The 14,867-nt window shown below is 48.0% G+C and overlaps 1 protein-coding gene and 1 non-coding gene across 4 annotated transcripts in view; both read right to left on the bottom strand.

Annotated features, from left to right (window-relative positions):
- Positions 1-844: 844 nt before the first annotated feature.
- NRF1 (nuclear respiratory factor 1) overlaps positions 845-14,867 on the bottom strand; it is a 149,208-nt gene continuing 135,185 nt past the window's right edge. For all 3 annotated transcript variants that reach the window (XM_049641832.1, XM_049641833.1, XM_049641835.1), the window contains one exon: positions 845-5,585. In XM_049641832.1, coding sequence (XP_049497789.1) covers positions 5,422-5,585 — 164 coding nt within the window. In that variant the 3' untranslated portion in view covers positions 845-5,421. The remainder of the gene's footprint in view (positions 5,586-14,867) is intronic.
- Positions 13,179-13,283, bottom strand: LOC125931170 (small nucleolar RNA U13). The gene has a single exon (XR_007460420.1). It is a non-coding gene; the product is annotated as a small nucleolar RNA U13 (small nucleolar RNA).

Genomic DNA, 14,867 nt, shown 5'->3' with positions numbered 1-14,867 from the left:
AGCCCTGGACAGCCACCATGGCACAGTCAGAAAGCAGGGACCTCTGAGGCTGCACGTGGGCTAAGTTCAGGACTCACCTGCAGGTTTCTTTAAAAATGAGAATCCAGATGTGCAGCTGGTTTTCCGACACCTGCCCTCTGAATGGTTGGTACCAAGAGCGGAACTTCCAGAGACAGATTCCGGTTCACTAGTTCTGCAATTACCTTGTGAAGTTGCCATCTCAGTTCCCGCACCTATAAAATGAAATCTCACCCCCGTACAGGGTTGCGGAGAGGATTCGAAGTAAAGGTGGACAGCATTTTGCATAGTGTCCTGCTCAGAGCAGCCTTTTAGTTACTGCTAGTTAGAACACTAGTTTCTTAAAGGGTAGATAAATTCAGAAGAAATCTGAGTTCAGGCCCAATTAATTTAAGTTGCACCAACGATTGTAATTACAAGTGCCTTAGGGGTGCCTGGCTGGCTTAGTTGGTAGAGTGTGCGACTCTTGATCTCATTGTCATGAGTTCAACCCCACATTGGGCGTGGAGCCTACTTTAAAAAAAATCATACTTTAATTACAAATGCCTTAAATTTGGGACGATAGTTTCTAGCCTTTTCTCCCAAATATTAAATAAGCTACTTTCTTTTTTTTTTTTCAACGTTTATTTATTTTTGGGACAGAGAGAGACAGAGCATGAACGGGGGAGGGGCAGAGAGAGAGGGAGACACAGAATCGGAAACAGGCTCCGGGCTCCGAGCCATCAGCCCAGAGCCTGACGCGGGGCTCGAACTCACGGACCGCGAGATCGTGACCTGGCTGAAGTCGGACGCCCAACCGACTGCGCCACCCAGGCGCCCCTAAATAAGCTACTTTCAACTTAACCTCTGTACCTGCTTGCTCATCTGTAAAGTGGGGATAATAACAGTACTTTGTAAAGATTAAGGTAATCTATAGGTAAATCTCTAAAACAGAACAAGGCACATTGTAAGGGCTGTGCGTTAACTGTTATTATTGCTACCATATAAATACTCTTTAACTGCAGACAAGCCATAGTTCTCCTAAACAAGAGCTAGGAAAGCCTCTGGACAGGGCTGGTGACATGGGCTTGGGACACAGGCTTGTCCTTGCCTCCCAAGATGGCCCTGGGTAAGTCCTAGGTTCTCAGGGGGACCCTGGTTTCCCCCTCTGCAGATGGGTAATTTCCCTGTTCTGTAGAAATACACTCCCAAGACACCAGTAGTTGATAAATATTTGCTAATACCCCAGCAATTTTCAGAAGGGAGAAACTCAAATTCAGAATGAGTTGGGGACTTACTCAGGGGCCCAGCAGCACTGGCAATGGGATAGCAGGTGGGGAGAACCTACTCTGTCTAGCTATTTCAGAGTCTTGTCCTTAAGTCCTACCTGCCCCTCTGTGCTCCCTCCACCATCCCCAGCGGATCTTCTTCAAGAGTTGCCAACCAGGAGCAAACAGCAGAGGCCAGGTGGGAGTGCACTGAGGGGTGTCCTTGACTCTGGCATCTGAGGGTGAGCTGTGCTGAGGCCACAGGCTGGCTTGGGCTGATGACCTGACCCACAGCCCATTGAGGCAGGGATGAGAGAGGAAATGTGGGCTCTCTTTCCAATAATTAAGCTTCAGTTTTGGTGTGGACACCCCAAGGCCGGGTACCACCCCGGTGCCACACCCACATAATGGGGGCATTATGGAGGAGGGACGGGGACTGGCTGCAGGTAGGGAGGAAGGTGAGTGCAGGAGTAGGCCCTTTTCCACATGCGAAGCAGTTGAAGATGAGCCTGGCTTGGGTCTGAGTGAGGTCCAGGGTGCACTGGCAGCCTGAGCTTAGAGTGAGAGCCCCTTCTCTTCCCTGCCCTTCTGGTTCTCGGCTCACTCATCTGAGTTCAGAAAACTCTAGTGGTCACCAGCATCGCCAGTATCTTCTCAGATGTAGGATGTACAGTCAAGAATTCCTAGCCCAGTCTTAGTTTCTGTGAGCACTGGAGCTTTGCTACCTGGTGATAGGCTACTTTAGGCAGAGGACCCTGAAGGAGATAAGAAGAGACAAGGGAACTTGTTCTGCTACAACACTCCACCCAGATGCCACCTTATCACCCTGGGCCGCAGCAATCCGTTCATACAAGATGTCTCCTCTCATCTTGTTTCCCATGGGCACCTGCCAAGGCTGTACTCATCTGGCACATGGCAGGGTTTCACCAAGTTAAACAAAACTGACACATGGGCCAGATCTGGTCTACGGGTGTTTGCTTTTTTTTTTCCCCCCTGCAGAATATGTGAAGGATTTTTGATTTGTTGACATCAGGAGATTCGTACACCAATCTGGATTCCCCATCGTCTCTGGAAAATTATGAAGATGGGGCCTCTAGGGCCCATATTCCTTCCACTTGGTGGCAATCTCTGGGCACTCAGGAGAGGCTGCTCCCTTTAGACAGATTCTCTCCACTCTGCAGCACCTCCCCTCCCCAGCAGCTCCCACTTCACTTAGCGATTTTACCTACCTGGTCCCTGCAGCCGCCGCTGGTGGTAACTCAGGCAGCAATGAAAGCAAAGGTCTCCATCGGCTCCAAAGACAGTTTTCAACATATGCTTGTGGAAAAGGCAGCACCCGGGTCTTGCCAGGCAAACAGAACGCACTGTGCAGTAGGGCACCTCCAGAGAGATGCCGGCCCCATTAGGAGGTACTCTAGATAACCCGCTGTTCCTGGGTGGTCGATGGCAATGATGTTTGGTCGATTTGGCTGCAGTCAATCCTCTCTGTTCACCCTCTAGTGCAAGCAGCCAACAGTGTGTCGTTTGTTCAGGAAGAGGGAGAGGTGGCGCTGGTTTTACTGAGCCGCTGTCAGGCATCAAGGAAAACATCTTGTCTTCTCCATTCATCCATTTAAATCATTATCACGAAACTGACCTAAACATCCAGCAACCGGGAAGGGGGTGATGGCAACAGCAAGGAGGGCGTCATTCTAGGCTGAGGCACAGAGTGGCCACAAACACAGAGGTTCAAAACCAACGGCCTAAAGCTGGGGCTGTGGGAGGAGGCACGGCTGGAAAGATGGCGGTCGCCACGTGAGCCGTGACAGAACCCAAGGAGCGAGGACTTAAGGAAACAATTAATGGCTTGAGGCCTCTGCTTCAAGAAGGATAATCCACTGCAATACTGAACAACACTCACATGGAGGGAACCCTGATGGACAGGCACCATCACGCATCCCGATTTTTAATGTGGAATGCAATTAACCCTTAAAGAACTCCAGAGTAGAGTTTTCAAACTATCTTTAGGGTTTTTCAAACTAGATCCCAAACCCCCTCCCTGCCCTGCACCCCCAGGACAGCAGTTTATAAAACAAACTCAGTGGAGCTGCTCTGGAGGTGGGCGCCGGCCAGGAGGCCCTGGCCCTGTCCTAGCACTCTCCTTGCAGGCCTCCACAACGCCACAGAGCACCAGTCAAGGACCACCGAGCTTGAGTTACAAGCACCTTTTACAAAGCAGAACAGGCCACCCCAAAAGAGTTCTAAGAGGCCAAGTGCTCCTATAGAGATGAACATTCCACTTCCTGTTGCCACATTTTAAACTATTTATTGAATGAGGCAGTAATAGACAGAATGGGAAACAACACAGAATCCATGCTCTGCTACTTGGGTTTTGCTTTTCTTCTTCTTGGCAATTTCTCAAACTATTAGGAGGTTATTTCACCACAATGGAACACGGACTTTAAAGCCCCTGAACAGCTTCACAATGACGATAAAAAATAATAATTAAAAAAATAACAAGTTGTAGAACTAGGACTGTTTATATGTAAATTTCCCTTCCCTCCCCCTATTACGTACAGAAAAAAACATACAAAGAACATTAGATAATTTTATATAAAACAAGCAAATACAAGAATCTGAAACTTTTCTCAAAGGCTGAGCAAGACGTGAAGAATCTTTTAATGTCGCATTAAAAAAAAACACATTTAAATACACGATCACACATGGGGGGCCCGGGAGGAGGGAGGAAGAGTTGTCCCTGTACTCAAGGAGCAGAGATTTGGCCTGTCGAGAAGTCAGGTGAATTTAGCCACTGGAGACTCAGGGCTTGCAGCTGAGAAATCACAGAATTTAACAGTTACAGAGAACACCCAGACCAGTCGGCACCTGTGAGGAGGAAGCTGTGGGGCCTGACCCACCAGGAGGAGCCTGGGAAAACTGCAGGGTCCCTTCTGAATCAGGGCCTGAGCCGGGGTGCAGGAAACATCCTAGGTCCCTTTCTCTTCTGAGGTCCCGCAGTAGGAAGAGCCAGGTGGCCCTGTCAGTTCCAGTCTCCTCTGTGAAGCTACAGAAACGTACTGGAAGGGAAAAAATTGCTCCCATCGGTGTGCCCTGGTCTTTGAAGATTTTTCTCTCCCTCCTTCCTTTCCCCTTCCAACCCCTCCCCTCCCCCTCCCACTCTCTCCCCTCCAAGCACACACCCACAGGCACGCCGGACGCGCACACGCTCCAAAAAACCCTTAATACTTCTGTTACCTTCAGTTCATATACATGACCAATTCAGGAGACTGACCTTAAAACCAGAGCAATATTTTAATAGTCATGAGATCAAGACGACTTCCTGGGAAGGGGAGGAGATGGGAGGCTGAGGAAAACCCTCTCGTCTCGGCCTGGAGCTTTAAGGACATTCACCTGCCTGTGGCAAGGTCAGCACCTGGGCCAGCCCGAGGAGCATCTCAGCTGCCAGACCACGAGGCCCTTGGACCTTGCAAACACAATTTCTGGACCCCACCCCATTCTGGAACCTCCTTCTTCAGGTGAGTCCAGCAGGGAGAGTTCTGGGTGGCCACTGGGAGGCAGCTTTGGTGAAGGGCATGGTCACCTCCGCCTGAGTTTGTCAGTAGCTCAACGCATGACCCTGGTATGAACAAAAACCGGGTGACTGTGTCTGGCCACGTACCCTACACCCACTAAACTGGGTGAATTATATTTTTCCACAGCTCACCTTGATTTCATATAGATAATTCCATGCGGGTTTCATATATATATATATATATATATATATATATATATATCTACATACATACATATATATATACTTTATATATATGTAAATGTGTATATCCATATGTACACATATACATATATTCACACTCACACATACACACACATAAGTATACACACATGTTTCTGCAGAAAGAGGTCCTGCCACAATTTGGCTTTTTCGGGACAGTGAAACTGACAACACGGTATCTCATTCCACCAATCCCAGAAAATCAAGAGTGGTGCTTTAAAAAATGCAATTCCAAAACCCACTGCCTTTCTTCCTTTTTAAAAAAAAGGTTAACAAAACTTTTCTTCCAAAGTCGAGAGACTTAATTCCATTTGATTGCACCTCTGCAAACGTGTAAAAAATTTTGAAGTAGACTAGAAAACGACGCCATGGTATGGCCGCATGTCACTGTTCCAGCGTCACCACCTCCACAGCCTGGCCGTCCATGGTAACTGTGCTGTCCGATATCCTGGTGGTCACAGGGGCCATGGCCACCTGCACCGGCCCATTGCCCTGGGCGAGGCTGGTTACCACAGTCTGGTACATGCTCACAGGGATCTGGACCAGTCCTGGGGAGACAAAGGGGAGACTGTTGGTGGGGATCGGGCTCAGCTTCCCAGATGCCGGCTGGACAGGGCAGCCAACCCCAGCCCTTCAGGGCACCGCTGTCCAGCCTCCTGTAGTCGCACACCGACTGCACAGGCATAAATACATCCCTCTTCTTACCCATTTTAATTCTTTAAAATAGACTATCAGGAAAGGGAAGTTTGAAAAAAATTGTGGAAACATGCCCCAGGGCAGGGTCTCCCCAATCTGCCAGGAGATGACCCTGCCTGCCTCCAGTGTTAGGAAGCCAGGCCGGTCAGGTGTGAACCCTCCTCCCCAGCCCTTCCCTGCTGACTGCCTCCTTCCTCTAGGAGAGGCTGCCATTAATTTCCTTTGATGTTCTGTTACTGACTTCTTAAATCGTCTGTCTGCCTATGCTCGAGTTTCTCTCAGCTTAAAAATATGTCTCCCTCACTCCTATCCTGTTTTCTGGCCACCGCCCCCTCCCTTCAGTGTTCACTTATTTGAAAAAAAAAAATGCTTAGGGCATGGTTTTCTTGATTTTAGAGCCACAGACCACTACAATTTTAAAATACAATTTTGGGGCAATTTGAAAAGACCCAACTGTCTCCTAATATCACTATCATTTCACAGTAGAAAGGAAGGTTTAACTACAAAGAAAGGAAGAAGCACGTGATCTCAGAAAACGGCAGTCCTTCATAAGAAAAGTTGATCTTTTTTTTTTTTTTTAATTTTTTTAATGTTTATTTATTATTGAGAGACAGAAAGACACAGAGTGTGAGCAGGGCAAGGGTAGAGAGAGGAGGAGACACAGAATCTGAAACAGGCTCCAGGCTCTGAGCTGTTAGCACAGAGCCCGATGCGGGGCTCAAACCCATGGACCGCGAGATCATGACCCGAGCCAAAGTCAGACACTTAACCTACTGAGCCACCCAGGTGCCCCGAAAAGTTGATCGTTTTATAGGACATATTTTTTTTAAAAAAAGGATCTCCAGTTAAATGAGGCAGAATTAATGTAGATATCAAGCTCCTCTTCCTCTTAAAATTAAATAATTAAGGGGAGGGGAAAGGATATAAACGAAGGATGTCAACATGTTTTCTGAAGATGAAAAGCACACGTAAAGTGGTTCTGACCTATCAGAGACGCGGAAGCAAGTCCTGTGTTCACGGAGGGCGTGGGACATATAGCTCTCACTACTGTACCGAGAGACGAGGCTGAAAACGGGAATTGGCTAAAAGTGTGTATTCAACTTGACTGGATCAGTAGCTTCCACCAATTCCAACACCCAGACACCCAGACCTTTGTTGACAGGACATCTGAAGTTCTACCACTGTGTTGAGAAAGGGACCTGGAGAGGCCCGGGAAAAGACCACGGTGCTATCTGGCATGATATCTGTCGGTGGGGCAGTGGGGGGGGGGGGAAGACACTGAAAACACTCACCCCCATCCCCGGGCCTATAGATCACCTAGCTCTGCCCTGCTCTCCCCGAGGCGCTAGCTCATCAGGAACAGAGCTGCAGACAACGCCCAATGCTGGGGGCAGAGGAAAACAAAAGCCCCCAAACTCTAGTATCTTCAGAGAGAGAAGAGATTTGTAGCATAAAGATGGGATGCTTTTCTTAAAAAGGTGTATGAAAAAAATTTAGGATGAAAAATCTAACAGATGAAATACATTCCAAAGAAAGCAGAAGATGAAGAAATCAAGGACATTTTTCACAAAGTAGAAAAGGTTAAAAGATGGGAAGGAGGAGAGAAAAATAGGAGGCCAAAGGAGTCCAACCTCTGATGAAACAGGTGCCAGAGGGTAAAAAAACCAGAAGGTGGGAAATTATCAGATACATTGTAAATAAATTTCTAGAACTGAAAACCATGCATTTCAGATAGAAAGGGCCCACGAGATGCCCAGCAGAAAAGATGACAAAAGATCGAGACTCTAAGGAACACCTTTGCAAAATTTCAGAACATGAGGGATAAAGCAAGGACCCTGAAGAATTCCAGAACGGAAAAAAAAGTCCTACACAAGAAGCCAGGGGTCAGAATATTATGGGACTTGTCAAAAGCAAACCTGGAAGCTAGATGAAGCAAACGCCTTCAAGTGTCTGGGAGAAAATGCTTTCCAGGAGAACTGGGTTCCCCGCCCATGAAATGACACCCCTTTCGACAGGGTGTGTGGGCAGGAGAAAGACATCTTCAGACTTGTGGGGGGCTCTGGAAGCTGGTCACCCCTCCATGCTTTCTCGGGAGGCTCTGAAGGAGGTGCTGCACAGCAGTGAGAGAGAAAAACAGAGAATCCACTGCAAAGAGCTCTGGGGAAGGATGAGGGACCCAGGACCAGAGCTGTGCGGCATGCCTGGGAGGACAGACAGGCAGGACTGGCACCACCACATGGGGCCGAGGACTCAGAGGGGTCTTCCAGAAGGGGGTAGAACTGATGATTACTGCCTAAAAATCAGAAGGAATAAAGCAAGTAGTAACTGTAATAATATACTTGTTTTAGCAGTGAACAATTTTGATGTAGTTACGGTAATATAAACATACAAACTGGGTTACCAGGAAATTGCAATCATGTCTCAACTCAAGGACTAACGAGATGACTATTATTTAGAGCAGTAAAGACACCAGAAAGAGCATGAAGGGTCGCCTCCAGGGGATAGTCTTTCTTTCTTTCTTTTTTTTTTTAAGGCCTTTTAGTCCTTTTATTGACATTTAAAACCGTATCACTTTTTTGAAAATAAAAATTTTAAAAAGGGATGTTTTATCAGGATATTTTCTAATGCCAAAAAAAAAAAAAAAACAACCCAAAATAAAATGTTATTTTAACAATGTTAAGTTCTGTGTTCTAGAGGAAAATCTTGCCAGTTTAGACATCCGTATTTGATGATACAACATGAAACGGGCTTGATGTTTTGCTCGGTGACAGTCATTTTAGGAAATCTGGGCTCAGGCTGCTGTGCGTTAACAGGAATGGAGCTCACACAGAAGAGGCCAGCCTACACTTGCACGCTAGGCTGAAAGGAGAGCAGGCTGAGGGCCAGGCACTGACCCCAGAATGCTGTGGGGCTCAATTTCCCTCATCTAGACTTCGCATACAGCTCTTAAATGTGTCTAACCAGCCATCTGCAACAATGTGGATGGACCCAGAATGTACTGTGCTAAGAGAAATAAGTCAATCAGGGAAAGACAGATACCGTATGATTTCACCCACATGTGGAATTTAAGAAACACACCAGATGAATAAATGGGAAGAGGGGGGAAAGAGAAGAGGGGTTAACAAACCGCAAGAGACTTTTACTGACAGAGAACAAACTATGGGTTGATGGAGGGAGGTAGGCAGGGGGATGGGCTAGATGGGTGATGATGGGTACTAAGGAGGGCACTTGTGATGGGCACTGGGTGTTACATGTAATGATGAATCGCTAAACTCTACTGCTGAAACCAATATTGTCCTGTAGACTAGCTAAATAAACGTTAAAGGAACACAAAAAACTGTCTCTACGCAGTCCTCTTTCAGTTCCCCCTCCCTGCCACCTGAGACAGCTTCCCATCCCACATCAATCCTCTATCTCAAACTCTTCCAACTCCACGTTCAAAAGGTTCCCAAAGACTATTAAAAAAATGCTCCTGTTGGACGTGGCATTCAAGACATCTCATGCTCTGCCCTGGCCTAGCTCTGCGGGCTCACGTTCTCAAACACAGGTACTCCGTGCTCGTACTCTCATCTCCTGACCCAGCGGCACGCTCCTTCCTCTAAGTCTTTGCTCAAGTTGTTCACCACTGGGAACTCCCTCACTCCCCACGCCTTCCCCTTTCAAAACCAGCTCAGTGGTCCCTCCTCTCGGAAGCTGGCCCCATCCCAGCCCCAGTTGATACTTGAGAGTGGCCTCCTCTGGATTCTCAGCAAGCACCAGGACGGTAGTGCGTATTCTGGCGTGGCCCGGTCAGTGCGCGTGGACAGACCTTGCTGTTTGACAGAGGGCTACTTCAAGGCCAGGGTTGGCTCTGGTTCATGTTCTGTTTCCCACAGTGTGAGGTACCAGATGTGCTAGAAGGGCAATAGGCCAAGGGAGTCTATTACTGGCCTCAGCAATGTGCAGCTGGGCCCTCTGCCCTGGCTTCTAGACTCCAGGCCTGGCCTGAGTATGTGCGAAGACCATACGGCCCCTTCCATCGCTCCAGTGTGTTCACGATCGTCATCGCCTTCGTCCTCTCTTCTGGTCACAACGGGCAAAACTAATGAAGTGACCCCAAATGCACACTGGCCAAGCCAGGACACCTGTGTCATCCTGCAAAGAAGCCGCATGCTGGCAAACAGCAATTGAAACTAGAAGCAAAGATCAGTCTTATTTCTTTACTCTTGCTTCTGAGCTTGAGTCGGTTCCAAAAGCTGCAAACTTGGGGAACAAGTCGCACACTTTATAAACGCAGGGGTCACCTTGAGCAAGGAGACCTCCTCACCGCGAACAATCATGCTGGGATCAGAAGGCAGGCGGTGCGGATTTCAAGAATTGTCAGAGTTAAATCTCTGATTTATGATATGTTTTTGTTTCCCAGGACGTGGATCCATGTCCAACACTGTCGTTAAAAGTTTTAGTATTGTGGGAGATTGGCTCCAGAATAAAACGGAAAAAGGTGCGAACGCAAAAATATGTATTCGCTGCCACTGTTCTAGCTAGAACAATCTTTTTTGAACATAAATGGATCTTGTTGCCTTCTTTCACAATTCTTCACTGGCCCAAGGGACATGAGGTCCAAATCTCGTTGCAGGATTTAAACCCTTCACGTCAGCTCCTGTTGTTCCGTTCAGGCCGAGTGACCACATATCCAGCCCTCCTCTCCCCCCGTACACTCCCATCAGGTGAACCACTTGACTGGGCCTCTACAACCTGCACGCAAGCATGCCTTGTGCCTGCAATGATGGCCCTGGACTTGTTCCTTGAATGGGCTCCTATTCTTCCTTCCATGGCAGCCGGTCTCTCCTCCCTGGCCTTAGCCTCTCTCCTGAGGTCCTGAGCACTCTGTACAGGCCTCCGTGGAGGCAGCGCTCGTACTCAGGCACTGTGTGCAGGTCTTCAAGAAGACGGTCAACTCTGTAAGGGACTCAGAGTCCTCAGCAATCAGCAGGGCCTCAATGAATGTTTTCTGCACTCACAGAGGAAACTTGTCCTCGAAGCTCGCGCAGGTGTCCCTCCCGGAGACAGGGTGACTGGAGTGGCCCCGTCTTAGGGTGATTAGGAGGTTTTGGAGCCAGGAGCTCCCAGTCAACAGAACAGTAATGTAAACACGACTGCATTCAGGACTCATCCAAAGAGGGACTCATTTATAAAGATTCCGTCTTCTGCATTTCACCTCACAGTCAGGGGAGGAATAAATCTGGCCTCTGCAACTGGGTGATGGAATGCCCCCCTCCACAAGGCTGTCTCGAGAGTGAATGACTGGGAACAGCAGCCACATACCCGAAAAGCTTTACAGAGGGCAGAATTTCATATGCAGGGTCATTCCATAACCCCAAATGCCTCGAAATCCCAATTCCATTATTTTCTACATGCGGTTCCACCTTAAATCAGTGCATTACCGTCCTACTGTGGGGATTTTAGAATTTCAGAATCTCTCTCTCTCACACACACAGCCATTTTGGCAGGGGATTAGATTAAACCGTCTCAGCAGCTCTGACCCTTTCTGTCCACGGAAGGGGAAGGGGGAGGGGACTGGCGGCTTGCAGACCAGCATGAGCTAAGTCGGCCTCCTGCCCTTGGAGGAGAGATGATTAAATGCTGAGGCACAGTAATCAGGCTGGGATTGTCCCTGCATCTGCTCAGCCTGGCCCTGATTAGCCCTAATCTAGAAGGTGTATGTTAATCTCAGTTTATATTCTGGGTCATTTCGTTTGATTAAGCAACAGGAAGCCCTTCACATTCTGCTTTCAGAGTTTGAAGTTCTCCGTCTTGTTTGTCTGAGAGACCCTGTACAATCCTAGCAGTAAGCCTCTGGGCATCTGTTTGGCACTTTTCAAAGCCCTCTTACATCCAGTGTGGATCATCTGATCTCTGCTAAGACCCTAGAGACGCGGGCAGGGCAGGTGTGCCTCCCTCTTGCAAGAGGACAGGCAAGTTCCTTTGGCAGAAACACAAACTTATCCTAAGGGCACATACTGAAGATTTAGGGCCCCAGTCTCGAGTACCCCAATATTTCAAAGCCATAAGAAACCTTAGCATTCATGTGGATTAGTAAACCCCTTTCTTTTTCTTTAAACTCAAAAGGAAGCAGATACAAAGTTTATTAAAAAAAAAAAAAAAAAAGAAAGAAAGAAAGAAGAGAAAAGGAAACACAGAGCAGAGTGATTTTCTCCCAAGATGACAGAGTTTGGCAAAGCCAGGCGTCCAGGCTGTCGATCTGGGAGTCATTCTGTGGGCTCAGCCACCCTTACCATCGAATAGCAGGCCAGCAGGGCCCAGGGAGGCAGGGGACTTCCCTTTTTGGGCTCACTGCTGCCTCTCCCTTCAGGCTTCCAGGCTAGGTTTACAGAACTGGCCAAACTGGGAAGAGGCCAAAGGGGCCTCAGGAGCCACAGTCCCGGCATAAGGATTTCCTTGTCAAACAGCAATCAGACTAAAATCTCGGGAGGAGCTCTGGCTCCAGGACCACATCTCCCTGCAAAAGACAATGAGACCTAACCCTGCTCACCTCCCTCCTGCCTGGGTGTCCCGAACTTGAGCCCACGTGGTCAGACACGCCCCACCCAGTCTTGCCCAACTGCACCCCTCCGGTTGCCTAGACCAAAACTGCAGCCGCCTTTGACTTCACACACCATCAGCAAATCCTGTCAACTCGCCCTTCAAACGTAAACCCGGAATTCCGCCACTTCTCTCTGCTGCCTCCCTGGACAAAGTACTATCCTCTCTTGCCAGGACGACGTTTTATCTTCCTTCGTCATCGCCCTGCTCCAGCCGTTGTTCCACTGTAGCCAGAGGGACCTGCTAAAACTTTCACGTGACACGACGGGTATCAGGACCGGCTCTGAAGGTTCAGATCCCTGGGCGAGGCCGCCTCTGACACAACTCACACACTTCCCACCCGACACCCTTCAAAGTCAGGTGACCTTCTGGGGGGAGGACATGCAGGGAGACTGACCAACAAGGCGGCCATGCTGCCACTCAGAGTGCTCCAAGGAGACCCCCGCACGGGGTCCGTTCTTCAAGGGGCTTGTTCGTCTCATCAGGGCCATCATCTCTCAGAAGGTGATCATCTGGCTCTTAAGTTTCCCCTTTTCAGGAGAATCTCTATTTTAACAGAGACTTAATTTCGAAAAACAGGTAACACACGGAGGGCATAGTAAAAAAGGTGCAAAAAGGGCACGGGGTTGAAAAGAGTCATTCTCCCTCCCAGAGGTAACTACTTGTGGCCAGTTTCTGGGCTCGTCCGTAGTCTACCCAAGACTGGGAGATGTGTATACGTGTGTCTGGGTATTTTCCCCATTCGAACACTGCATACGTCCATACTCTTCTGCACCTTGCTTTTTTGGAGAGCTTTACTTACAACACAAAGAGAACGGCTGCAGAGTATTCCATTTGTATGAAGGTGCTTAATTTTTGTTTCACGTCAGACGGGTAAGCGTGCCAACGTCGCAACAAGGTGTGAGGGAGGCACATGTCACACGACAGTGTGAACACCCGATCATCACGCTCACGTACTGCAAAAGGATCTGGAGGCGCTTGATTTTGATTCGCCGGTGCTCTAATGACGCACGTCTTGGCTTTCCAATCTTTTGCTATTGTGCTTAATGTATTGCAATTTCTCACATATGCAAGGATAAATATCAAAGACCACGACCGCTTCAGAGGGTATTTATACTTCAAAATTTCATAGGTGCAGGGGCGCACGGGTGGCTCAGGCAGTTAAGCGTCCGACTTCGGCTCAGGTCATGATCTCGCAGCTCCTGAGTTCGGGCCCCGTGTCAAGCTCTGTGCTGGCAGCCCAGAGCCTGGAGCTTGCTTCGGATTCTGTCTCCCTCTCTCTCTGCCCCTTTCCCGCTTGCACTCTGTCTCTCTCTCTCTCTCTCTCTCAAATATAAATAAACATTACCAAAAAAAATTTCTTTTAATTTCATAGGTGTAGTAATGGGGGACTCTCAACTGTTCCACTCAGCCCAATTCCTTTCAAGACTCAAAATAATCTACCTCTAGCAGTGGGATTTAAGATTAAGGCTTGATGGGTGACAGGGGAATACACTTTTGGACAGACATTTGTCTTTGAGCCTCTCAAATCATATTACATGGGTAGCAGCTAATGCTATCTAGTCATAAGTCTGGTCTGGTCTTGTCATCTATGTGATCATTTGCTCACGTTTAGGGGCTTGGCCCTATTTTCTGCAAAACAAGAGGCCTTGAGGTTTGTAGTGGTCTGTCTCTGATGGGGGAATGAGGGGAGGCTTTGTGGTAGACCATGGGCGCCAACGAGAGTAACTTTAAAGGTTAGGGTCATAGCCTTGCACACTCTGAATTTATCATTCATGAGCTGACCTACTCTATTCCTGACCTCTCCTGAAGTAATGAGTTCCATCACTTACCTACTGTATAATGGAACACACACACATGTGCACGTGTGTATGTGTATGTACGCAATTTATTTACTTAGGGGAATTCATTTACTTTTCTCAACACTAACTCTTTTGGTATTCTGTGATTTGAGGAATACATCTACGTATCACAGCTAAATCTTGAAATATTGTTTGGCAACGGCCATCCCAACTCCCCCCACTCCCCCAAAACACGCATGCACGCGCACGCACGCACAAAGGACTTTGATGGCTGTCTATTATGGGAAAAATAACAGCCAAAGAGCTACTAGTTTGAAGGATTACATCAGCCTTTCCCACAAATTACTCTACATTCTCTCTTCATTACAACCATACCTGTCCCCTTAGTGTACCCTAACCATCACATGTATTTGCTCAGACAGATCCCTCTACCTAGAATGGTCCCCTGCCACTGTAAGTCCAATTCTTCCACCAATTTCCAAACATTTCATGGAGATACCACAGAGAGAATGGCCCGTCAGGTTCTTTCCTTCCTGTGATTTTATTCCCTCCACCATTTGGCACCGGCTCTGTGCCAACCTATTTCCAAGTAGTTGTTGTTGTTCTCTGTATAATCTGCTGTCTTTAAAATACTGGGCAGCTTCAACACAGTAGATGCTTACTAATTAAATATGACTCCAGATCTCGTTCCTTGTGATTTTCAGGAACTTGGTTACATTCCTATCAGCCTTGGCCTCCACAGACTGAAGG

Source organism: Panthera uncia, chromosome A2, assembly GCF_023721935.1.
Source record: "Panthera uncia isolate 11264 chromosome A2, Puncia_PCG_1.0, whole genome shotgun sequence".
Classification (NCBI taxonomy): domain Eukaryota; kingdom Metazoa; phylum Chordata; class Mammalia; order Carnivora; family Felidae; genus Panthera; species Panthera uncia.
Note: the sequence above shows the minus strand (reverse complement) of the source record. Positions and strands in the feature narration are given on the sequence as shown.